The following is a 27,119-nucleotide window of genomic DNA, read 5'->3' on the forward strand; positions in this document are numbered from 1 at the left end:
ATACATGGAAGGCAATGGAGAAACTATAGAGAGACGGACAAATAAAGAGCCTTTAACAAACCACCTTTTCTGACCGAGTGAGATTCCTTTCCCGATATGCTGAAACCGGCGTTGGACGACTTGAAAAAAGTAGAGATTTGCCACAATATAATGATAAAGCCATGATATAAAATATATAATGATATAATAATATAAAAACAATGTATATAACACTCATAATAGATAATAAAGCGTTCTACCTAAAAAGTACTCATATTTTTTTTTCAACAAAATTTGCTTGTTGAAATACAGAAAACCGAAGAAAGCTTCCTAATTTCGTTGGTTATTTTTTAAAATTATCCTTAATTTTTCTTATTCTCTGGGTCCAGCTCATTGCTTCACTCCATTCAACTTAAAAATGAGTCAAAGATGCTTATCCTTATTATAGAGGTTTTAACTTTAAGGTAGCTCGCCTCTTCGAGTCAGAAAAATTTTCTAATCCTGTGTGCAGGATTTGGAATCGAAGCCAGGTGCGCTGCGTGGAAGGTTTCGACTAACCCATCACACTGTACCCGTCCCCTTAAATATTATCCTAACACGAAAAAATACTTGAGACTGGAAGTGATAAATGATTTAAAAAATTTGAACTCGTTTTCCTTGCATTTTAACAGCTAAACTTGCAATAATCGTTTTCACACACTTATGCCTCTATTAGAGAAACACAACATTGGATCGCTCATTAAATATACATGATTTTCTTTTCAGTTCATTCAATTCCATTTAATAAATAAGATATTTGTGAGATTTTCTGATGTCAGGTTGATTAATTTTTTAATTTTTTTTTTTTTTTTTTCATAAATACGTTTATTTCATAGGCAATATACATAAGTTTTTCTTCGCCGTGGCATCTACAATACATAGTACTTTAAACCTAATACATTTCGAATATCCTATTAGTATGTTGGTATTCATTAGTTAATCTAAACACTGTTTTTATCAAGCGAGTTGCTATTATAAATTACATTAAATGAAATACATTTATTTTGTACATGATCTTATAACTATTTCAGGTTTGTTTGTATCAGTTCATCACTTTTATTTAATATAAGATAGCTGGCTATTGGTTGAGCTCATGGAAGAGAAAACAATCTAACATAAAATAAAATTTAAATTGGAACTCCAATGGACTTAATGAAATAATAAAGAAGTTTCATGTAAGGAACGTCACGACAAGCAAGAATGTCGCGAACTGGGACATTGGATAGTCTACCTTGGGTACGCAAGGAATTTATTAGTTGAGATCTGACATCACGATACTCCACGCATGTCCAAACAACATGGTCAATATCGCGGTAACCTTCGCCACAAGCACAATGATTAGTCTCGGAAAGTCCAATTCGAAGGAGATGTGCATCTAACGTGTAGTGATTGGACATGAGTCTGGACATCACACGAATGAAATCTCTACTCACATCCAGTCCCCTGAACCATGCCTTTGTCGATATTTTAGGAATAATTGAGTGCATCCACCGACCCAGATCATCTTTATCCCAAGAAGCTTGCCAGCTGGCAAGTGTTCTTTGGCGAGACGCGCTATAGAATTCATTGAAAGCAATTGGTCTCTCATAAATTTCACCCTCAATAGCACCACGTTTGGCTAAAATATCGGCTCTTTCATTGCCTGGAATGGAGCAATGAGCCGGAACCCAAACTATTGTGATTTGATAATTATTATTCAATATGACGTTCAGGCACTGTTTTATTTTGCCCAAGAAAAAAGGTTCATTTTTGCCAGCAGCCTTTGAGCGAATGGCTTCAATTGCACTCAGACTATCTGTGAAAAGAAAATAATGGTTTGGAGATAATGTGACGATTATACTCAAACTATAATGAACTGCTGCTAACTCTGCTATATAAACAGATGCAGGTTCTTGAAGCCTAAAGGAGACCGAAACATTATTGTTGAACATACCAAACCCTGTCGCTTCTTCAATTCGCGATCCGTCCGTGTAAAACATTTTCTCAGAGTCGATATGCCTGAACTTACTTGTAAATATTTTTGGGATTTCCAACGAGCGTAGGTGTTCCGGAATTCCACGCACTTCGCGCTGCATGGATGTGTCGAAAAATAAAGTTGAGTCAGGGACATTTAGGAGGCTGACACGGATAGGAATATATCTTGAAGGGTTGATTTCCTGTGACATATGGTTAAAATATACAGTCATGAATCTTGTTTGAGATTGAAGCTCAACTAGCCTTTCGAAGTTATTAATAACTAGGGGATTCAGTACCTCGCATCTTATTAGCAGTCGCGACGAAAGCTCCCAAAAACGATCCTTCAATGGAAGAACTCCCGCCAGAACTTCAAGACTCATTGTATGTGTCGAATGCATGCAGCCTAAAGCAATTCGCAAACAACGATATTGAATTCGCTCTAATTTGATAATATGAGAGTTTGCAGCGGAACGAAAGCAAACGCATCCATATTCCATCACTGAAAGTATCGTTGTCTGATACAATTTTATTAGATCTTCCGGATGAGCACCCCACCAAGATCCGGTTATTGTTCGAAGAAAATTTACTCTTTGTTGGCATTTTGTTATCAGAATCCTAATGTGTCCTCCCCACGTGCATTTGGAATCAAACCACACCCCGAGGTATTTGAAAGTCAAAACCTGTTGGATCATTCTTCCCATCATATGGAGCTGAAGCTGCGCGGGATCATGCTTTCTTGAAAAGACGACTAACTCTGTTTTCTCCGCAGAGAATTCGATACCAAGATGAACAGCCCAATCGGACAAGTTATCTAAGGTATCTTGCAATGGTTTATGCAGATCAATAGCTTTGGGTCCAGTAACTGAAACTACGCCATCATCTGCCAATTGTCTTAGTGTACATGGGGATACTAGACAGCTGTCAATGTCATTTACGTAAAAATTATAGAGGAGCGGACTGAGGCAAGAGCCTTGCGGTAGACCCATGTAGCTAATTCTGAATGTTACCAAATCGCCATGTGAAAAATGCATGCGTTTCTCTGACAAAAGGTTGTGCAAATAATTATTTATAACCGCTGGGAGTCCATGTTGGTGAAGCTTGTCTGAAAGAACATCAATGGAAACTGAATCAAATGCTCCTTTAATGTCTAAAAATACAGATGCCATTTGTTGCTTTTGAGCGAAGGCAATTTGGATGTCAGACGAAAGTAATGCAAGGCAATCATTCGTCCCTTTATTTCTACGGAAGCCAAACTGAGTATCTGACAACAAACCGTTCGTCTCGACCCAAGTGTCGAGACGTCGTAGAATAATTTTTTCGAACAATTTTCTGATGCAGGACAACATCGCGATGGGTCTATATGAGTTGTGATTGGAAGCTGGTTTCCCCGGCTTTTGAATGGCGATAACTTTCACTTGCCTCCAGTCAGGTGGAACAATATTTTGCTCAAGAAGCTTGTTGAACAATTCCAACAAACGTCTTTTTGCGAGGACGGGCAGATTCTTCACCAAGTTGAATTTAATTCTGTCCAACCCAGGAGCGTTATTGTTACAAGACATGAGTGCTATGGAAAATTCCATCATAGAAAAGGGGCTATCAATGGAACCATTATTTGAAAAAGATTCCCTAATAATGCTATGCGTAGGAACAGAATCTGGACAAACTTTCCTCGCAAAATCAAATATCCATCGGTTCGAGTATTCCTCACTCTCATTTCCTACGTTACGATTCCTCATTCGTCTGGCCGTATTCCAAAGAGTGCTCATTGAGGTTTCTCTTGACAAACCTTCGACAAAATGTCTCCAATAGCTACATTTCTTGGCCCGAAGTATGCTCTTGTACTTGGTTTCTAAAGTCAAGAATTTTTCAAAATTCTGAGGAGTTCCTCCTCCTCGTTTTAAAAACGTCTTGAAGGCATTTTGTTTCGCGTGCTTAGCATCTGAGCACTCTTTGTCCCACCAAGGGTTTGGAGGCCTTCTGTTAGACGATGGACCAAGAAATCGTTTGGTTTGGGCTTGTTCTGCGGCCTCCAGAATCGAACAAACGAGGAAGTCATATTCTTCAAGTGGGGGGAGCTCTTCCATTGAAGTTAAGGCACTTGAAATATTACTTTGGTATTTAATCCAGTCAATATTTTTTGTCAAATCATATGGAATATTAACTGAATTAGCAATGCCTTTGTTACTGCTAATTGAGATGATGATTGGTAAATGATCGCTACCGTGTAAATCAGGAAATACTTTCCAGGTGCAATCTAGTCGAATTGAAGTCGAGCAAAGAGATAAATCTAATGCACTTGGACGTGCAGGAGGTCTTGGGATCCGTGTCATGCTACCCATATTTAGTACCGTCATGCTAAAATTGTCGCAAATATTATATATTAAGGATGATCTGCTATCATTGTAAACGGAACCCCACATCATTCCGTGCGAATTGAAATCTCCTAAAATCAAACGTGGAGCAGGAAGGGCTTCGAGAATTTCATTAAGCTGTCGTTGTCCAACTTGAGCTCTTGGAGGAATATATACTGAAGCAATGCAAATGTCCTTTCCTTTAATGTTTATTTGACAAGCAACAACTTCTATACTAGAAGTCGAAGGAATATTTAATCTATAAAAGGAATAACATTTCTTAATTCCTAAAAGCACTCCACCATACGGAGAGTCTCTATCGAGACGTATAATGTTAAAGTCATTAAAACTTAAGGCTATGTTTGATGTAAGCCATGTTTCGCACAAAGTAAATACATCACATTTTTGACTATGCAACAAAACTTTAAATGAATCAAGTTTTGGCATGATGCTTCGACAATTCCACTGCAGGACAGTGATTGAATCATTTGCGGCGGATGATAAATTATCCATCAAATGATACAAAACCTGAAAGAACTGGCCATTGAGCTGATAACTGTTTCAAAAAAGTTCTAGCTATTGGAAGGAATGCCGTTATGATAGTCTTTAGAGGTTCAGAAATATTGAATGCTGCGAAAATCCATTCTACAATTTCCGAAAACTTAAGTAATCCTGTTGGTGAATGTGAAACGGAGCCCACTGGATTATTGTCTTTCCTTGAGCTAGTTTCTGGATTGGTTTGTGAATTTGACAAACCAGGAGGCACAGTTTTTGGTTTTAAATTTGGCTTTTTAGCTTTAACACGGGGATCTTTTTTTGAAGATGTAATTTTAGGTGTCTTTTTAGGTATTTTGTGGTTTGTTAATCTCCTCTTAACAGACCCTTGAGGAGTGACAAACGAGGTATCTTCACTATTTCCGTCGGAGTCAGATTCCTCTGGCTCCATAAGATTTGAAAAACCGTTTTCGGTTTCCAAGGGGGAGACATGTATGACCGTTTTAAGCATTTCTGCATATGTGCGCTTAGACCGTGCTTTTAAAGAAAGCTTCATTTTGTCTTTACGCAACTTAAATGCAGCGCATACTGAAAGATCATCATGAGGTCTCTCCCCACAATAAACACATTTTTCAACATTTTTATCGCAAAGATTATCCTTATGAGGCCCTTGACATTTGATACATTTGGACTTATTACTACAGTAAGTAGCTGTATGCCCGAATTTTTTACAGTTCGTGCAATTCATAACATGCGGTACGAAAAGCCGAACAGGAAGACGAATTTTATCGATATAGACATGGCTAGGCAACGCAGATCCGGCAAATGTTACACGAAACGAATCTGAGGGACGATACGACTTTTTTCCATCGACAATAGATGCTGAGTACAATTGCTTGCACTCGAGTATCTTAACTCCCTCAAGCATGGAGTTTTTAAAACGACCAACTCCATTTTTAAGTAAATCATCGGCCGTCAGACTTGCTTCAGTCACGACACCGTCAATTTCCACCTCCTTCGATGGAATGTAAACTCGATATTCAACAGAAAATAATTTACAGGTTACAATTTCGTTCGCCTGTTTCAAGTCATTGACAACAACTCGAATTTTATCTCTATTAACTTTACATATTTCTTTAACTTCAGAGAAATGTGATGTCAAATCCTTGGTAATTTGCATCAAATTTAAAATCTTTTCTTTTTTTCGAAGATAGACTATCCATGGCCCAGTGGTACCCTGTGGATAATGTTTAGCCCTCGGAGTATTTAAACTCTTACTAGTATCCGGAATCGGATTCGGATGATCTTCCATAAGATCATCCATTACATTAAATTTTTTTGTAAATTAATAATACCAAAATAAAAACTTATGTTTAGTAAAATTTCAGATATAAGAAATAAAAAATAAATTAAATTAAATCTACCTTGTAGCTGATGTCTCTGTTCCTTTATCGTGAAGAACGACGTGAAGCTCTTCCAACGATTTCCAATTGGCAGTCTTCTGCTGTTTCCAATTGGCAGTCTTCTGTCGTTTACTGCTATCTCAGTTGCTCTGCCGTCGTTGTGAACACCACTGCACTTGCTGTGCTGCCTGTACCTGACCCCAGGTACAGTGCTTTTGCTCTTGGTGGCGATCAAATGCGATGCTTGCAGTGTAGCACCTCGCGATATATGCCGTCTCTTTTGATCCTACGCAGCGTACAAATTCTGGTACCTGGTAGATCAGCACTGGGTTGCTTTAGCACCTTTGTGCCTTTGCACCCCTTCGTCTTCGCACCTTTATGCGATGGCACCTCTGTGACTCGTCACTTCTATGCTCTCGCACCTCTGTGTTTCTACACCTCTGTGCGTATGAACGGGATGGCCTTCGTTGCTAGCTTTCCAGTCGGGAAACGCCCCGAATATTACGTTTGCTATGGGCAGTTTAACTACCTGAAGCTTAGAATTGTCTCGGTATCAGCCGTTAACTCACGAGCCAGTACAATCGAAACACAACCTCTTCGCTTGAATGGTTTTTACTGAATGAATTTTTTAATTTGATATGATCATTGTGAACGGGATCAATTTCTTGAGAAAAATAGGTCTCGCATAAAGAAATGGTAACGAAATTTTTTTTCATTAACTATCAATTGTTTCATCATTTACCTCAACCGTGTCAACCTAAAATCGCATCGACATTATCGGGCTGACGTTGTCCGATAGCGAGCTAAAAATTATTTACTCTTGTGTTCTAGCGTGACACAATGAAAACGTCAATATTGTTCCAAACGCAATCGTTCACGATACGCCCGATATTCGAACCTACACGAAAGTACTCAAAACTCGGTAGTTTACTGGTTCCGTGTATAGAGAAATTAGATTTTTTATCGCGACGTCACAAATGAACAAGCATTTATCCTTGACAGTTCAGCGGTACTGTTTACAAACAAGCTTAAACAAGAAAGGAAGAACACATCTTAAACAATCATCTTTACACTTTGCAACTAGTCACTCTTATTTAATAAATCTCAAAAACAAACCATATCCAATCGTGAACGTGTTTTTAAACTCTTTTTAGGCGATATGGGCCGTAAATGGTCTTATCCAATTTGTCAACAAACAAACAAAAAAATCTCTGCTTACAAACAGTACTGCTGTACTGTCAATATGTGTTCATCCGATTAGGGTAATCAGTGATGGTAAGAAACCTACAAATTTTTCGAACAATCTGACATGATCCCATTCCACTTTTCGCTTGTTCCTTTAATACGGTTCTTAACAGCGTTGCCAGGTCATTTTTTCAAAAATCTGTATTCGGCGCAAAAATCTATCTGTACCATATCGGTATCAGAATCTCGTCAACACGGAAATGTCACCAAAGCTCATTTTGGTGAGCAAAAAAAAACCAAGGTCTCGTAGCAACCTTTTCTCCTGTCTATCCATGCTATCAACGAAAATCGTTATTTATCTGTACGTCTTCTTTTCGTTGCTAGTTGCTGTATATGCACCTTGTTGTACATTGGTTGCAATTGCTGGTTGGTTGAAGGTAAGTTGTTAACTGCAGCTGGTGTACTTTGGATTCATTGAAGGGGATGCTTCATTGTTGTTGGTGGCTGTCATAGGTTTACTGGGGTTGCTTGGGGTTGGTGTGAAGGAAGCACCGTTGTCCTTTGGTGTAGTTGTCTCCTTGTCCAGTTTATCACATGACTCAGCGTAGTGAACAGTGTGAATTGCTAATATCTCCAGAGAATCACCCAACATACGGGACCAGTAAATATATGATTGGACTTACCTTGAAGACTGTCTGATTCCAAATGTGAGGCAACTCACTGTTGATTCTTCTACGCGTTTATTCCAACGCCTTCTTTGATATATCATATCCCACATTTCCCTTCTCCTCCCGGAAAAAAAATTAACATATCTTAATATGTCATAATTTTTCATTTATTATTATTATTTAAAAAAAACATGAAATTGATGCAAATGGGAATTGAATCATGTGCAAATACCCAGTAAATCCGAGCATCGGACGCATCGTGCAAGAAAGCTTTTGACTGCGTTTCAAGCTTACATAGTGTATCGATAGAACAAAAGAGTGAAGAAATACCAAAGCAGAGAGCGGATGTCTTATACACAGAGGATGGGATATATCGGGGTTGAATTTTCAACTCCGAACATAGGGCCAGAGTTTTTCTGGCCCTAAGAGGCGAATGACCTTAAGGTTAAAGCCTCTATGATCGAAACAAAATAATGTTCAACACTATTTCACACCCTATCGGGAAGACGTCGTCTTGAAAATGCCTTGTTTGATATTCCTTCGCTCTGTTTCTCTAGCGATACATAATGTAAAAATAAAGCTTTCTTAGGACGACGCGGTTGATGCAAATGGTGCAGAATTGTCCGATGACGGGCCGATGGAAGCGCTACGATCGGCCCCATATCGTGCTCAATCGGTCCGATAATCGGGCCGATGATCGGACCGATACGGGTCGACAAATTTCATAGGGTAATGTGAGACTCAAATATTGCCCTTTTTTATTTGTATTATGTTTTTACCCCCTTGCTTATTGACGTCACTGTGATGTTCGAAAGTTTTGCAGGGCATACACATACATTTCCTGAAAATAATTCTCTGAACAGCGTTGCCAGGTCATTTTTCTAAAAATCAGTATTCGGCACAAAAATCTATCTGTATCATATCGGTACCAGAATCTTAGAAAGGACTCGTAGCAACCTTTTCTCCTGTCTATTTATGCTATCAACGAAAATCGGTATTTATCTGTACGATCCGTGAATTATCGGTATTTTGGGAGTACATATCTGTATTGCGGTATAGAGGTCAAATATTTGTATAAATACCGATAATTCGGTATACCTGGCAACGTTATCTCTGAATGCGACCGAAAATGACAGTTAATGACAACTGTCGTTTATTCAATGTAAAATGTTAACGGTTAATAAACAGTTTCGCGTCTGCTGCTTATTTTTCAATAAAGGTTAGTTTATTTATTTATTATTTAGTATATATTTTTTTTTTCGTTACTAGGTTTCTTCGAGTAGTATTCTGATAGTGGGAATCACAATATATTTGTATATACAAATAACGAAGGAAATATGCAATCTGAGAAAAAAAAAAAAAAAAAAAAAAAAAAGAAATGGAATACAAAAATGTTTTTTTCGTACACCAGAAACGTATGTATTTTTCCTTATTTTACTTTTTTTTTTTTTAGCCGTTCATCTTTTGAACCTTATGATAAGCCATTTCTTTTTCAATTACTAAAACATAATTCCGTAAGTAATCCGGAACTTTATGTTCTCTACTCGGTCGAATTTGTTTTTCCAATACATTCTGTTTTTGTTTTTCTTTTCCCCGCCATAAGCCAACTTTTTTTGTCTGGGAAACGTGTCGTCTTAATATTTGACCTTCCTTATCGCTTAAGAGCAGATTACCGTTTGTTTCTTTTAACACCGTGTAACGTTTTGTACTAAATCTTGAATCTCCTTTAGCGCGTGTAATTCGTTCGATAATTACGTTATCCCCTGGCAGAATTTTACACTTCCTTGCGCAGCGTTTTGTGTCTTCGCGATATTTTGCCTGTAATTTGGCTTTTTTATCCAATGCGTCTAATAATTTTTCATTGTGATTAGTCCTAGTGTGACAAAGAAGAGGAAGACCACGCTTGATCTTACGACCAAGCATTACTTCTTCCGGTGGAATTTTGGTAATTGCATGGGATGCTGCGTTGTGAGCATTGATCGCGTCTTGTAGTTCTATCTGGAAGTTTGTTCCATTAGCAGATGCTATAGCCATTGCTTTGTTAATAATTTTCATATAGTTTTCAACAAGACCATTTTGTTGAGGAAACAATGGTGTTGAATATATGGTGTTAATTCCTCTCTCTGTGCAATAGTTTCTATAGTCTTCTCCACTGAACGGAGGACCGTTATCTGTTTTAATGCTTTTTGGAAACCCTTCTCTTTGAAAAATTTCTTCAAGGATGCACTTAGTGATTTCGAAACAAGTAGACTTTACTGCTCGAGCGATTAAATATCGAGAGCGATAGTCCACTATAACTAAAACAGAAATCCCCCCGAATCTTTGATACGGTCCGTTAAAATCCAGCGCTATAGTTTCCCATACTGTTTTCGGGGCCAAAATTCTGTTCATCGGAGTCGGTTTTTCTGGTCTGCCGTTAGCTGCACATACTTCGCAAGACGATACCCATTTTTCTGCATCAGTTGGCATACCTGGCCACCATACACGCTCTCGCAATATACTCTTCAGCTTGGCCGCTAGTGGGTGCCCTGTATGGGATACCTCTAACGTTTTTTCCCGGAGTTTTAGAGGTATTACTGCACAGCCATTTTTAGTGATGATACCATCATGAATTGAAAGATCAGTCGATACTAATTGAAATCTTCGAAGGTGTTTTGGCCATTTACCGGATTCTAGTGCAATGGCTACTTGTTGTAACTGCTCATCGCCTGCAGTTGCTTCTTTCAGTTCTTGTTCAGTAAGAAATTTTACAGAGTTAGCTTCTAGTGTTGCTACTTCCCAGGGGCTATTATCTTCTTCAAATGGTCCATCAATACCATCATATAACCGTGATGATGGATCAGCTATATTATCTCTGCCCCGTACGTATTCCACTGTGTAGCTATATGGACTCAATCTTAGTGCCCATCCGTCTGCTCTGGTCAAAGCTCTTTTTGAATCTTCGCGCTGCCGTTCCAAGATAAACGTTATTCCTTTTGCATCGGTGCGTAGCACAAAATCTCTTCCGAGAAGAAAGTACGAAAACCGTTCAACACCCCACACAGCGCCCAGTGCTTCTCGTTGGTTTTGTGCATATTTTTTTTCTGTTGTTGTTAAAGCTTTGGATGCAAAACTGATTATGCGAGGTGTTTTATATTTATTTTCCTGAACCAGTACAGCTCCAAGCGCAACAGGAGAAGCATCTGTGTATAGCACAGTTTTGTCATTTTCTGAAAAATAACCCAGTGTGTTGGTACAATGGATGATCTTTTCTTTAGTGCACTCGAACGCTTTCTTTTGCTCCAATCCCCATTTCCAGGTATTCGTTGTAGCGACAGCCCATAATGGACTAGTAATGTCAGAAAATTGCTTAATATAAGGACTTATGAATGACGCAAGGCCGAGAAAGCTTCGTAATTCGGATGCAGTAGCAGGTTGTCGAAACTTCTGTATGTCTCTTATTTTGCTTTCATTAATATGGAAGCCATTTTGATCTAACACATGACCCAAAAAATCGATACACGTCTTATCCAGTTCACATTTTGCCATATTTAGTGTTAAATTGTTTGCTCGAAGTATTTGTAATACTTGCGCAACGGTGTTACGAAGTTCGATTAAATTTTCTGCATATACGAGAAAATCATCGATGTAAATTATGATATTTTTCACCTCCTTCAAAATTCTTGTCATTTCTCTTTGGAAGATTTCAGGAGCGCAATTGACACCAAACATGAGCCTGGTGAATCGATACATTCCGCTTTCAGAAATGAATGTTGTCAGTTCTCGAGATTCTTTTGACAATTCAAGATGATAAAAGGCACTAGTTAAATCCAATTTGGAAAAATATTTAGCTCCATGCAGTTTTACTTTCATCTCATCAATTAGTGGAAGTCGAAAGTATTCTCGTTTGATTGCCTTATTTGGGGCGCGCATGTTTACTACTAAGCGGAAATCCCCCTTTCCTTTTGCAACAGCTGACATTCCACTGATCCACTCTGGTGCATGTTTGACTTTTTCAATTATGCCTTGCGATTCCATGCATTGCAAACGTTTCCTTGCTCCCTCTCGATAAGCTGCCGGAACATTGTAATACGCATTTCTTACTGGAGGGATTGATTTATCAATGCTGAACTTTACTTTTACATTTGGCATTTTTGGAAATAACTCGCTTGGACATGATTTCTCGCAATTGTTCACGGAAGCTCCAACTAGTAACAAACGCATGTCACTTGCAGTTGATCTACCAAGAAGTGAACGACGTCCCTCATTAATGACTACGAATTCGGCAAGCACTGGTGGTTTTCCTACTGTAACTGGTTCTATTTTAGCTCTGAATACGACAGCAACTTTCATTGGTTGCGATGAGGCGTAGGCTCGTAAATTTTGATGCTCTGTAATTTTAATTGGTTCTAATTTTACAATTCCTAGTTCATATTTCTCTTTTAACTGAATCCAGTCGTTCCCGCCAATGACATTTACATCTGATCCAGAGTCGATTAAAAACTTAATAATGCAAGCTTCACCTACACGGCAATCAACTATTACGTCATTGATCGAGAGACTATTTACTTGCTACAAGAATTGGGGTGAGAGCAGCCAACAAAAAAATGAGAAACAAGTTACTAACTACTTGATATTCTTTATTTTATTATAGTTAAATATTCATACCTGCGTTTTATCTTCTTCGTCATTAGACTCAGTCTGATCGATCCTGGCCTGAATTTGGTCTACTCGCTTTTTTCGACAAGTCACGGAAAAATGACCTCTCAATCCACATGTATTACATGTACGATTAATTGCGGGGCAAGGTGAATTCTTGTGAGCATGACGGTTGCACCTGGAACAGCGTTTCCTTCTTCCTTCGCCTCGATTGTCGCTACTATAACTGCGTTTTGTAAGTGACCTCGAACCTTCTTCACTTATTTGCCGCTTTCGATTCGAGTTGATTATTTTTTTTTCCATTTCTACTCACCGCTGCAACATTCAAGCTATCCTGCATTACAGTTTCGGCTTTATAGGCCTCTTCTCGCGTAGCAGATTGAACCAAAAAGTTTATGTCATGTCCATATGTTCTTGCCGCCTTAGCGAGATCACGATTAGTCATTCCTTTTAACATTTGCGCTCGAACGAATCGCTCTTGATCCGATTCACTGTAGCCGCACAGTCTCACCTTTCCCATTAACCGTGCATGAAATGAAACCACGGTTTCATTCTTTTCTTGGTGCATCCCGGAAAAAGCTTCGTGCTCTGCTGCTGTATCGATCATTGACCGCAAGTAACTTTCTATATTTCCTACTAGAATCGAATAGCAGTTTGGATCCTCGAGACTGGGTCTTAGTTTTGCAGCTTGTACAATATTCTGTAATTGTTCACCCATGGAGATATACAACAGTTGTGTACGACGAACGGGATCTCGTGCGTTGCTCAGTGAGGATGCTATTTCGAAATTTTCGATATAGCGACTCCACGTTTCCCACATTTTGTTTGCCGGTACGTTGGGGGGAAAAGGCTTTATGTGTTCCCAATGAATACTACCTGTCTCGGTTGAAATGGCTGAGTTTGCTGCATTACGAGCGCAACTCCAACTTTTATCAGCATCGTTGTTTAACAGAGGCCGTTGGTTTTTTGGGTGTAATGTTTCCACTAACTGGGTTAATATTCTTTCCATACGATTGAGTCGTTCATTTGTGACTTCTTTATCGATGTTATAGGATACATCAGCATTGCGTGCATCCGATTCTGTAGAACTAGTTTGCAATGGAACAGAACTATTGCTGTTCTGAATCTCTGTTTGTCCCGACTTCTCGATTGTCGCAGGCATTCTGACGTCTTCTGATCCATCAGTGTCACTCTGTTCGGACTCACAAACTTCCGCTGAACCACTATGAGTTAGAATGAACCAATGAACGAAGAGAGGAAAATAAATAGATTCATTTACACTTACGATTCGATGGACGAGGAAAGGATATCGCTCTCCATATCGGTGTCGTTTTCATAATCACTCTCGCGAGGAGAAACCCAATCCGATCCTGACATGATTTAAACGTAAAATGTTTGAAGTCACCGTGCAAATTCTGCAACACAATGAAACAGATGTTTTTAAATCATTCATTCTGACTATAATTTTTCGTTGCGAAGAAAAAAAAAATAACAACGATTGACTATGTCGTTGTTATGGTAACAACAAACTTCGCGTTTCTATGGAAACTGTGAATTATTGATACCACGTGATCGTCCCGAATCATATGGCACATTTTCATTATTGGCGGTCGTCTCGAACAACGCCACTCTTGTCGCTTAGCGGTCATCCCGAACAACGCCACATTTGCCACTATACGGTCGTCTCGAACTTCGCTTGTAATTTTGTATCTTGTTAGTCGTCCCGACAAAGCTTTACACATAAGAATTGTAGAAATTCTAGTATTACACCAATTCGTTACTATGGTAACCATTAACTGTTTATGTTGTTAAGGTTACTGCATACTGTTGATATTTCATGGCCGTCCCGAACCATGCGACTTTTTTCCAACAACGATGGTCATCCCGATCATCACCACAGGTGCACGCTAGCGGTCGTCTCGAACCACGCATTTTGATGGCGCCAGTTTTTTTTTTTGTACATATAGTAAATTGAAAATTGGTTGTCCCAATCCAAATAATTTACTATATGCACGTGGTAAACGTTGCGAAAGCTATACAAAAGCAAGTTCTTTTGTATCTAACCACGCTCGATACGTGTGCCCATTCTGGAGCATTCGTGGCACGGAAACTTTTGTTTCTTATTAATTTTTCTCATTTGATGTTGGGTGATCCTCATTTACAAAGCATTTATTTTATGTAAATGTTTCTTTTTATCGCAGGTTTTAAGACAGAATTGCTGCCATGGTCGCCAATGTGAATTGCTAATATCTCCAGAGAATCACCCAACATACGGGACCAGTAAATATATGATTGGACTTACCTTGAAGACTGTCTGATTCCAAATGTGAGGCAACTCACTGTTGATTCTTCTACGCGTTTATTCCAACGCCTTCTTTGATATATCATATCCCACAAACAGCTTTTTGGCAATATTGACATGTGGCCATCTGATTGTCATAGGTAACAAGTTATTTGCACGGAATTCTTGTATCTTGACCCAAAATCACATAAGAAGGTATAGCCTTCTTCAAGTGTATGCGTAACAAACGTACGCCATTTAGAATACCGAGGAAAAAATTCTCCCACTTTTCTTTTTCGATAGAGAGAATCTCTCCGTATTGGGACATAGTTTTGCGAATATATGAATCGGTGATGCTTGAGGGAAGATCATGCACACGCACTTCTATATCACTATCTTAAATATATACTGGAATGTTGTACTTAATGTTCTCGTGTTCCACATAGTACACATTGTTATTGTCTTTTGCGAATTGAATTGCATCCAACTCTTCATAAAATTGGATGTAAATAACATTATTGGTCTTATTGTATTGAAGTAAATGTACACATTTAATGTCAAGATGCATTTGCTCCTTAAGCAAACCTTCAAGTTCTCGTATCGAAGGTCGAATTTTGCACTGCCCGAAGTCAACAACAATTCTTTCGTGTCGGCGGTAGCTTTTGTTCGTTTGGTTCACTCATTTCGAGGTCGTTCTATTGTTCACTACACAATACTGTACTTGATTTCTTCTGTTCCGAACGTAAGCGGTTTTGTTTTATCGACTGATTTGGATGAGATGCAAAAGCGAACTGAGCAAAAAAACAAAAAAAGGTCTCACCACTTATCGTTTAGAGACCAAAAGCGTAAGGATCTGGTAAAGATCTGGTGAGAATGTGTAAAGCCTGGTAATAAAGGGTGATTTTTTAAGAGCTTGAGAACTTTTTTAAACAATAAAACGCATAAAATTTGCAAAATCTCATCGGTTCTTTATTTTAAACGTTAGATTGGTACATGACATTTACTTTTTGAAGATAATTTCATTTAAATGTTGACCGCGGCTGCGTCTTAGGTGGTCCATTCGGAAAGTCCGCTTTTTTATCGACAAATTTTGTTCAGCGATGAGGCTCATTTCTGGTTGAATGGCTACGTAAATAAGCAAAATTGCCGCATTTGGAGTGAAGAGCAACCAGAAGCCGTTCAAGAACTGCCCATGCATCCCGAAAAATGCACTGTTTGGTGTGGTTTGTACGCTGGTGGAATCATTGGACCGTATTTTTTCAAAGATGCTGTTGGACGCAACGTTACAGTGAGTGGCGATCGCTATCGTTCGATGCTAACAAACTTTTTGTTGCCAAAAATGGAAGAACTGAACTTGGTTGACATGTGGTTTCAACAAGATGGCGCTACATGCCACACAGCTCGCGATTCTATGGCCATTTTGAGGGAAAACTTCGGAGAACAATTCATCTCAAGAAATGGACCGGTAAGTTGGCCACCAAGATCATGCGATTTGACGCCTTTAGACTATTTTTTGTGGGGCTACGTCAAGTCTAAAGTCTACAGAAATAAGCCAGTAACTATTCCAGCTTTGGAAGACAACATTTCCGAAGAAATTCGGGCTATTCCGGCCGAAATGCTCGAAAAAGTTGCCCAAAATTGGACTTTCCGAATGGACCACCTAAGACGCAGCCGCGGTCAACATTTAAATGAAATTATCTTCAAAAAGTAAATGTCATGTACCAATCTAACGTTTAAAATAAAGAACCGATGAGATTTTGCAAATTTTATGCGTTTTATTGTTTAAAAAAGTTCTCAAGCTCTTAAAAAATCACCCTTTATTTGTAGAAGCTGGCAAAAGATCTGGTTAGCTATGAATACTTGGTTACGTTCAGTGTACGATGGTAATTGGACATTTTTCTGTTCGAGTGTGGTTGTCATATTTTTATGAATAATAAGGCTGTGAACCATTTCACGGTTAATTTTAACTTTTGGTTGGAATCTGACACTTGAGGGGTTATTTTGTGTCGTGTAGTTAAATTTAACTGAAACTGCGGCTCATTTCTAAATTTGACGGACGGAAAGTTATTTGGGTGTATTTTCCACTGGAAATAATTTCAACTAAAGAATTATTATTAGAATTTTCATTGTAAGTTTTTTTTCAGTGTCGGAAAATAACCATCGATCTGTCAAAAATTACCATGCTTTCGAGCAGGGTTATTTTTGACAACATCAAACTAACCGCTCGAGTGTCAGATTTTAACCCAAAGTTAAAATTAACCGCGAAATGGTTCACAGCCTAAAAGTGTAAACATCGAGAGTTTCAGGATCATCTGTCGAATCACCTCCAGTTGCTATAGCTGAGAAAATTTATCTAGACGGAAATACTTGATAACTTAGAGAAATTGAACTACATACCCGAAAACACCACAAATTAGCTCTGAAATAAAATTTTGAGTCATGTTTTGTTTCGATGTTTACCTGCGTGAGAAAATTACAAACAGCCAAGATTACCTTATATTGCAACCAGAGATTCCAGATATTTGCATAGAAAATCTTTATTTATTGTATAGCAGTCCTCTTACACGAGAATTATTATTGTCATTTTTAATGACTGAGTAATGACATTCCAAATTTGTAGGGAGAATTCATCACTAATGCCCATTAAAAATGACATTACATTTCAGTAATGACTCTTTTAATGATCGTGTAAGGACCGCTTATAATTGTATAAATTCAATTTTGTATACTTTTGAAATGTTGACTACGTAAGTTGACATTGGATTTCAGAACTTAACGAGCACCCTTAAGTTATTCAATTCTGTGTTGGACAAAGTTTCACACGTTGTAATATTGAAAAACCTACACAATTTGATGATATTCAGACAATTTTTTAATTTTTATACCGTCACTTCTACCAAATACATTACGTGAACATCCATCCTTTTGTCAATGAATCTCTATTGAATTTTGCAAATCTGTATAAAATCTGCATTCTGTATGAAATCAGTATACGCGCATGCAAAAATCTGTACATCGCAGACAAATATGTATAAATGGCATCTCTGCTCGCCACCAGTGTTATTTCTACATTAGGCGTTCAGTGTATGTGTGCGTATCAAAAGTTTATTCACACGTTTATTCGTTCTGTTCTCATCCAGTCGCTTTTTAAGTTAAAATGGATGCCTGCATTTTAACAATGTATTACAGACTTATTGGTTTTAAGTCGTTACTGTTCTAAATTGTTGAATTTTACCTAAATCAGTTACAAACGTCAACAAAACCGTGAAACATTCAAATAAAATTCGAAGCTACTTGTGTAAAATATATTATTGCCGTTCGAAAAGATAGTGACGCTGCAAAGAAACAGCGTCATTTCGTAAATTGAACAGAAATGAGCTCAGACGAAGATTACGTACCGCCACCACTTGTGAGGAAACGAGGAAGACCACCGAAATCAGTTCAGGAACCAGTGGCGAAAAAATCGTCTGATGACGAATTGGATGGTATTCATTACGCTTGTAGTGTAAGTTGAAATGAGGCGTATATTTTAGCTGAAATTGTTCTAATAAGCATAAATTATGTGAAATTGAAAGGTTTGCGATCAAGTTTTTCTGCACAAGTCGAATTATTTGCGACACAAGAAACGTCATGAACCGCCCGGTGGATTCATTTGTTCACTGTGTCAACAACCGTTTACCACCGATTGGGACCGGAACCAGCACAAGCGCAGCGAACATAGCGTTTTCCGATGTCGTCTGTGTAAGGAAGAATTTCCAGTTGAAGATGACTACAACAATCACGTTCAGAATGAGCACGATGGACGCGATCGGGAGTATGATATGTGTCCAACCTGTGGACAACAGTTTCGCTCGGTTGCTCAAATGAAGTAAGTATCCTGTCACGCGGATGATATTCGTCTGCTTTATTCTGCTACGTAATTGTAACAGATACAGGTATTGACCGTTCGTTTAAGAATGAACAATGAATGTGATTCTAATAGTGTCAATCAATTCATTAAATGTTTTAATGTACTTTCAAGGGCTCATATCGCATCCAAGTGCGGATCTGACAAAAAATATGAATGTCAAATATGTCAATCACGCTATTTGACCCAAGCTTCCTTGAATGCTCACATGATCAAACATTACGGTGAAAAGAGTCATCTTTGTAACTATTGTGGAGCAAGTTTTCTTAACAAAGGTCAACTTAAAGTTCACGAAAGGATGCATACAGGCGAAAAACCTTATAAGTGTAATGTATGTTGACCATCATTTGGCGTAGCACATTTTTCGATCTGTTGATAATACATTTCCATTTCTTTACCTCGCAGCAATGTGATAAGGCTTTTGCTCACAGAGAAAGTTTGATCACCCATTCCACGACCCACAGCGGAATCAAACCATATTACTGCAGTCACTGTGAAAGCCGTTTTTCTTGCATCGGTAAACTGGTTAGCATAGTTTTAACCCTATCAATACTATATGATTTTTCGTATTGTAGGAAATTTATTAAAACATCGCAGAGCAAGACCGGACACTTGTGGCTTGCCACAATACTGTCAAACAAATAAAATTGTAGCTCGTCCGAACATAAAAAGTAAGTTTATATTATATCAAAATGGAATTTAAATAAAAAAGTCTCGCCATTTCCAGCTATGCCAAATCTTACCGACCGACAGGTGAACAATCAAAAGGTTGTTCAGCGATCCGGACCGCCAAGAGAAAAGAAACCGAAACTAGAAGAAATTACAGTTGATCAGTTGTCACCGAAAAAACGTGTTGGAAGAAGGGCACCGAAACCGAAGATTGCGTTTGAAGATTTACCGGATAACAGCAATCAATCGACAGATGAAGAAGAGGAAGATGAGAAACCTACTTTTTCGGAATTAGCACATTCCACTGAAATTGAGATAGATGAGCGATCATTTAATCACAACTATTCTAAACTGGTAACGTTGAAGGTTGAACCTGGTGAAATAGGTCGTTCTAACGATGCCAAAGAGGAAGCATATGATAGGAAACCAGAGGTAAGGTGAAACTTTTGTCACTCTAAGAACATATGAAATGAACAGTTGCCCTTTCAGGGAACTACCGAAATGATTGAAATCGTTGATGTAAAGGTCGAGGATGATGACGAGGAGCATTACATTGTGGAAGGTATCGATGAGAATTCTGCTGGAGAAACGATTGTCTCTGAGGAAATTCTATCGGAAACGATTGATTTCGATAACTACATTGTGGGCAGCTCTCAGGATGAGTGTTTCAAAGAAAACGTGTCCCATTATTATGATGATGATGTCAAAATTGAAGAGATAGATGAGCCGACCAAAGAGCAGAAACTATTGTTTGCGAAGAAAGAATTTGACAGAGAGTTGGCCACCAGTTTCCTCGACGATGACGATTCAGATGAAGCTACCACAGCCCGTCACAACGAATCGGTGAACGTAAGAAAAGTTTTCACCGAAAAACCACCGGTTGTGCTCACGAAGAAACGACGCGGTAGACCAAAACGGCCGTACATACCGAAAAGACTGCCAAAGGATGCGTAAGTTTTACTTTTGAAGTATTTTGAGGTTTAGCATTATGAGGTTTAGCATTATGAGGTTTAGCATAAGCCTAACTGCCTAAACTATAACTTCTGCATTATGATAAAATTTGTAAAAATATAGGAGAATTTTCATTTGAATGATGAATATTTTCTTTTCAGGATAATTGTCGATATAGCACAACAAAAACGCGAACTGAAAGCAGAACGCCAGATTTTCGACGATAATGTAAAACAGATCTCGATCGATTGCTTCCGTTGCGAACACTGTCCATCACAGTACACCACGGAGTATCTTATCGGGCGCCATTTAGAACGAACACACGGAATCTTGTTTCGATGTTTGCTGGAAACGTTGCAGTACAGTCGAGTCTGGACAAAGGATAGGAAGTACAAGTGCCGGTACTGCGATCGTCTGTACGCGAACGAGCGTGCTCTGGAGAAACATATTCCGCTTCACGGACCGAACGGAATCAAAAACCATAAATGTCCCTGTTGTGTCACCTTCTATGAAAACGAAGAAGATGCTTTAGATCACGCTTATGCAGAGCACCCACATCGCATGATATGCCATATTTGCGATAGACGATTCATGGAACCGGACGTCCAGGCCAATCACATGAAAAATGTTCATTCAGAAAAGGGACAGACGAAATATAGTTACGTTTGTCCAAAATGTGGTAAAAATTTCAGTTCTCGATCGGCAGTAAGCGATCATGAACGAGCCAATTGCGGTCAGGATCCAATTTATAAGTGCGAAATTTGTGAGAAATGCTTGCATAGCGCTTCATCGCTGAAACATCATTATTCCATACATACGGAAGAATATCCACACTCTTGTCAGTACTGCGGCAAGAGTTATCGTACTTACGGTCAAGTAAAGGTTCACGAACGAACCCATACTGGCGAAAAACCTTTTGTTTGTCCGTATTGCTCGAAAGGTTTCGGTCATCGCGAATCTTATCACACACATTTGTCCCTGCACACCGGTATCAAGCGGTACATGTGCTCGGGATGCGGATTGAGGTTCAGTTGTGTTTCCAATCTTCAAGCACACAAAAGATCTCATAAAACAACATGTGGATTAGTACCGAATGCTTCGAAAATTGTGAGTGGCGGGTATCATGAATTACCAGAAGGTTATGTGCTGCCTTATCCGAGAAACGATAACATAGAATAGGTATAGATTTTATGAAGTTTCACAGTGTTTGAATAAAATGTAGTTACATTGCTAAACTTTTTAGTCATGCTAAACTTTTTAGTCATTCTATCTTAAATCTTTCGTAAACTCAACATAAGATGAAAATTCATATTTTAATTGAGTATTGATTAGTTGATATACAATTAACTCTTTCTATATTACTTTCCATGCAAGCAGGGATATTTCGATTAGAAATCAAATTCATTAACAAAAAATTATTCATAGTTTCAGAACTCAACTGGTCGTGGAAGCAAATTAGAAGAGTAAGATAAAAAGACAAACATAATGCATCTCGATGCTACTCGATGTTACTCTTATAACTGCTTCACAGATAGGCGAAATACGCAAGGGGCTGTCCATAAAAGACGTCACGCCGCAAGGGGGAGGGGGGTGTTTCATAAAACGTGACCTTTTGTGACAGGGGGGAGGGGGGGAGGTTTTTGGAATGTGACGTTTAATATTTTCAATGAGCGCATTTTTGATAAACCTAATTATGTTACTGCTTTGCCCAATTTCCTGAAACAATCTCCACAATAAACGTTTACATTCTATAGGAAAACGTGTATTTGTTGATGTAAAAGCTACTTCTTGTAAATTCGGAAATGTGTGATGCAGGAAATCATTTCTGTTGTGATCAGCAAAAGTGCACGGAGGAGCGAGTAAATTAGCGAAATTAATAAATTTTTGCCTAACATGAGTAAAAAAGAAAAGATACCTTCACACGGTTTAACTTAAGTTATGCACTGACAATTTTTTCAGTAATTTGCTTTTCTAGCATTGATAATAGTATATCATAAGAATTTCTCTTATCTGATTCTGGCGCAGTTTATTCAATTGTACTCCATTTGAAAATGGGCGGGAGATCAACGATTTCAGACGTAGATCATGTCATGTCTTGATCATATGTGATTTTCCTCCATCAACATAAAAGCATATTGAATCATCCAATGATTGAACTTACATAAATCAATAATCTTTTTAGCTCAAAATCACTACCCATTGTGTGACGGAACATCAGTACCGATATTGATCGATGTGATTTAAAATTCACTGATCAACTGATCATGAAAAGATTCTCCAGCAGTGATCTCGTTTTGATGAGGTTTTGGTCTTTATTTTCCCAGCCCTGTATGCTACACTAAGGAAATATGATTCTTTACCTAAAACTATAATAAATCTGTGTACTCCTAGGAGGAATAAAACAGATGATTTAAATGTTTCATCAATTCCTACCAAATACTTTCGTTAATTTATATAATTGATATTAATAAAATAATTCCGATGATTTTGTAGTTTTAGGGATATTTTTTAATCTAATGACAGCATGTAATAAATCGATTTTTCCCTCATATTTGTATGGCCTTTCAAACATATTGAGAATGTATTGAGATGAATTTTATTTATTTTGAATTCGTGACATGTGACATAGGGGGGGTGGGGGGTCTTTGCTTCTGTGACAATTTGTGACAAAGGGGGGAGGGGGAGTCAAAAATCGTCAAAAAAAGCGTGACGTCTTTTATGGACAGCCCCCAAAAGAAAACCAATTGATCGTTCTTACCTGTAACCGAAGGCTTCGATAAGCACCAATTTAGTGCAACAGAATTATTACTTGTTAGATAAAACAATACATCGAGTAAGCATTTCCTTTCATTTATTCGTATAAAGTTCATTGCTAGAAAACAGAAAAGCAAATAGGTAATAAATTGGCTCCAGTTAATTGCGCAAATCTGCGTTACTTTTGGTAAAAATGCATGATGGCATAGCTGCGTAATGCATGCAAAAAGCAAAAAAAGAAACAAATCTAAATCTAAAACTCTTATTTCGTTGATTTATATAGTGGAAGGTAATACAATAAATTTAAATTCGTTCTGATACATGCGTGAGTCAACAATTGAATGGAAAAATAGAGAATTCTCCAACTAAAAATCTACCATGCCGGATAATCGTTGACCCACCCAGCACGCAGAACGTAAAGTGTAAAAACAATTTAAATTGGAATTGATGATAATTAATTTTGTTTAAATAGTAACGAAAGAAAATGTACTTTGATTTTCTAAACGTAGAAAAATCTGACCTAAATGTTTCAAATATTGTTTGGGTCTAAGCTTTTTAAAATCGGTTCAGTTCAGTTCATTTGGGTCAATTTGGTTAAATTACCGTGATCTAAGCTGACTCCGTTCATCATTGTTTATAGAGAAATCTATATACACAATTTTCTTTTTGAGTTCACGGTTGGTGGCTCACTTTTTCCGCGGCCCTTGTTACCATTTTTTTAAAGTAGCGATTCATCAGTAATGCTATCGTTCTCCATCAGTTCATATCTAGCATTAGCGTTAGAGACGACCCGTGTGTTGCTGCTCCGTTAATGATCAGAACCAATCAAACTTGCAAAATGTACACATTGCATAAACTGCATTGATCCCTGCATGCTGATTAATACCGACGCCGGTCACGTCCGAATGCAGATCTACTTGGGAAGGAAGGATTGTAATTTTTTGAATAATATTATCATGTTTATTGCTCTGGGTAGCCGGCTACCGAGAATACGTTGCAATTTGTGTGCTTCCTACTAGAATAAGAACTTTTTTCCCAAAATCCGTAAAACTCCGGACAGCCGACTGTCGGGAGTTTCGCTAACAAATCATACATTTAGGTCATTGTGATTTTTTTTCAGTGTATATTTTTTTAAAGTGCTCAATCGATTCCCTACAACTTCTTCCTGAACGGCATTTTTGTACAATTAACGGTTTCCGAGTTACAACGATTTGAAAAAGGAAATTTTTGTGAAATGCAAAAATAATCGGACTGACCTCTCCATCGGTTTAAAACTTATGGTTTACCATACTGAAGCCATGTGCAAAGCTTCATCTCAATCGAAGAAGGTCGATTCTGATTTTGTCACTTTCGTCTACTCATTCCTGGAATTGCTCTGCTGTGTCCTAAGTCACTGATAGCTTGCAAAAAGATTGAACAAAGTAAAGTTTTAACCAAGTATTGACATACACCCCGAGAACGCTTCGAAATAGTGTCGATTTATATTAAAAATAATCGGTCAGTTGTGTTGATCCATCGTGAATATCGAAAAAAATATTGTGGCAATGCTGTGTCCAACAGCGAAACTTAATGTTTTAGAGTCCAAATAGCCTGTTCGTGGCTTTCAAAAGAAAAATACCGTTCATTTTTTGACCTAGTGAGATAATCAACGGCGGTCGGGCAATTAGTGTTAGTGGAAATATTTACAAAAGGTTTGTTCCAACAAGAAGACACTACATGACATACAGCAAAGACAACATATTAACAAGATAGCCAGCTCTCACATTTCCCGAACAAATCATTGGCAACATCCTTTTTTGCGAACATGGTGCCCTCAGGCGAGTCCGCATCGAATCTCGTAAATAGAAGCAGGGGAGAGAAATGTCAAATTCGTGCGCGCCAAAATAGCAGCACTGCGCACCCATACAATTGACATGATATATTGAATGTGATGCCGTGCGATGGCGTTGCTGAACTGAAGATTGATTTCGCTCCAAGCTGACAGGGTCTGCATACAGCGAACGCAACAAAAGACTATTTGAAAATGAGAGCAAATTGATAATTTTAGTAAAAGATTTTATTCTATTGAGAATTGCGAAAAGGATATTAAATTTTTCCATCGACTCGATTTAGTTGGTTCTGCGCAGTCCTGTAATAAAGTCACATGGATTTGAAATGACGAATTTCAATTTTAATTAAATTTGATGAATTTTGATACCATACCGGTATCTGTTTTCAGGTAATGATAATCTCGCTATTATAAAGCGTTGTCATAAAGTCGCAGTTATTTAAGAGATGAAGATAAACAATAAATCTCAAGCGGTTTGACTGGATGAATGATAAAAAAGAAAATGTGTTTCCTTGTAGAGTGATTAAAAGTAACAATTTTACAGGTGGAAATAGTTAGCAATTTCGATTTCAACATTTAAGGTATGTTTTGGCAAAGGGAGGGGGTTCAAAGGAGGGGTGAAAAAGGGGATAGGGGGGTTAAGGGGGGTGAGGATTAGAGGGAGAGGGAAGGTGGGGAAGGTGCAAAAATTTGAAAGAAAAGTCAAGTTTTTGGCACTTTTATATAAAAAGTACTCTATTGTTCACGGTACTCACTGTTGAAAAATCTTCCATGGAGGGTTGGAGGGAGGGGGGCAGTTAAAAGTCCCAAAGGCCCCTCCCCCCTGCGCACGGACCTGCCCTACTAACATTGATCCTGTGACACTTGTGGTAAGGTCCTATCCTACGACACTTGTGAACGAGAGTGGTCATTTACGTTATTACAAATTTCATGTTCTAAGTCGGTTTAGGTTGCACGTGCATTTGGTTCAACTGTTTTTTAATGTTTTCTTAATGAATCGAAGGAAACGGAAGCTATTCTAAATGTCTTGAAAAATTTGTCAAATAATTTTGAAACTACATAGACCTTAGTTTAAACCCCCCCCCCCCCACCCCCTCCCACTCGAGCACTAACGTAGATTTTCGTGAGATCCCTGTCCCCCTAAAGAGTCTACAGAGTTTATGAACGGTCCCATACGTCCTAGTTAAGCACGGTCGCAAGAAATATCTGCATGATGATAAACTTTTTGCACGCATCTTAAACTTAGCGTTTAACCCGAAGAAAAAAAATTCATTGATCAATCGTTCCCGAAAAATCGACGGAGTTTAGTCTAACCCGATTTTTAGTAAGGAGAAACAGTCACGTACCCAGAAGGAGGGCCCGAGTGGCCCTGGCCCCTCCCGAATTAAAAAACAGATACGATGGTGGCGATTTTTATAATGGATGAAAATTTAGAACAACGTGCGTGCATCAAATTTTGTGTTGCAAATGGATTTAAGTGTTCTGAAACGTTGAAAATGTTAGAAAAGGCCTTTGGTGAATCGTGTCTAGGAAAAACACAGGCATACGAGTGGTATAAACCCTTCAAAGGTGGTCGTACAAGCTTGGATCATGATGAGATCCCTGGTCGCTCAACAACATCTGTTATTGAAGAAAACATTGAATCGGAGAAGCAAATCGTGTTGCAAAATCGTTCTGTACCGATTAGAGAGATTGCTGTGTTGTTGGGCATGTCTTAAGGATCAGCCGGACACATTTTAACTGATGTTTTGGGTTTGAAACGCGTCGCTTCTCGACTGGTGCCAAAAAAGCTGAATTTCATTAAAAAACAGCGTCATGTTGATGTGGCCAAAGAGATGATTTCCAACGCAGATAGTGATCCCACATTCATCGAATGCATCATAACTGGTGATGAGGTGTGGATCTATGAATATGACGTCGATACCGCACAACAATCGACCGAATGGCGCTTCGAAGGCGAGCCGAAACCATCCATTATAAAAATCGCCACACGAAAATTTTTCAACTTCTTTGTA

The 27,119-nt window shown here is 38.4% G+C and overlaps 1 protein-coding gene across 2 annotated transcripts in view; it reads left to right on the plus strand.

The window, feature by feature from the left end:
- Positions 1-23,720, plus strand: part of LOC131429416 (zinc finger protein 569) — a 141,219-nt gene extending 117,499 nt beyond the window's left edge. For both annotated transcript variants that reach the window (XM_058593511.1, XM_058593510.1), the window contains 8 exons: positions 18,240-18,500; positions 18,571-18,863; positions 19,017-19,233; positions 19,308-19,419; positions 19,478-19,573; positions 19,630-20,003; positions 20,061-20,521; positions 20,684-23,720. In XM_058593511.1, coding sequence (XP_058449494.1) covers positions 18,369-18,500; positions 18,571-18,863; positions 19,017-19,233; positions 19,308-19,419; positions 19,478-19,573; positions 19,630-20,003; positions 20,061-20,521; positions 20,684-21,701 — 2,703 coding nt within the window. In that variant the 5' untranslated portion in view covers positions 18,240-18,368 and the 3' untranslated portion in view covers positions 21,702-23,720. The remainder of the gene's footprint in view (positions 1-18,239; positions 18,501-18,570; positions 18,864-19,016; positions 19,234-19,307; positions 19,420-19,477; positions 19,574-19,629; positions 20,004-20,060; positions 20,522-20,683) is intronic.
- Positions 23,721-27,119: the final 3,399 nt, after the last annotated feature.

Source organism: Malaya genurostris, chromosome 2 (assembly GCF_030247185.1).
Source record: "Malaya genurostris strain Urasoe2022 chromosome 2, Malgen_1.1, whole genome shotgun sequence".
NCBI lineage: Eukaryota > Metazoa > Arthropoda > Insecta > Diptera > Culicidae > Malaya > Malaya genurostris.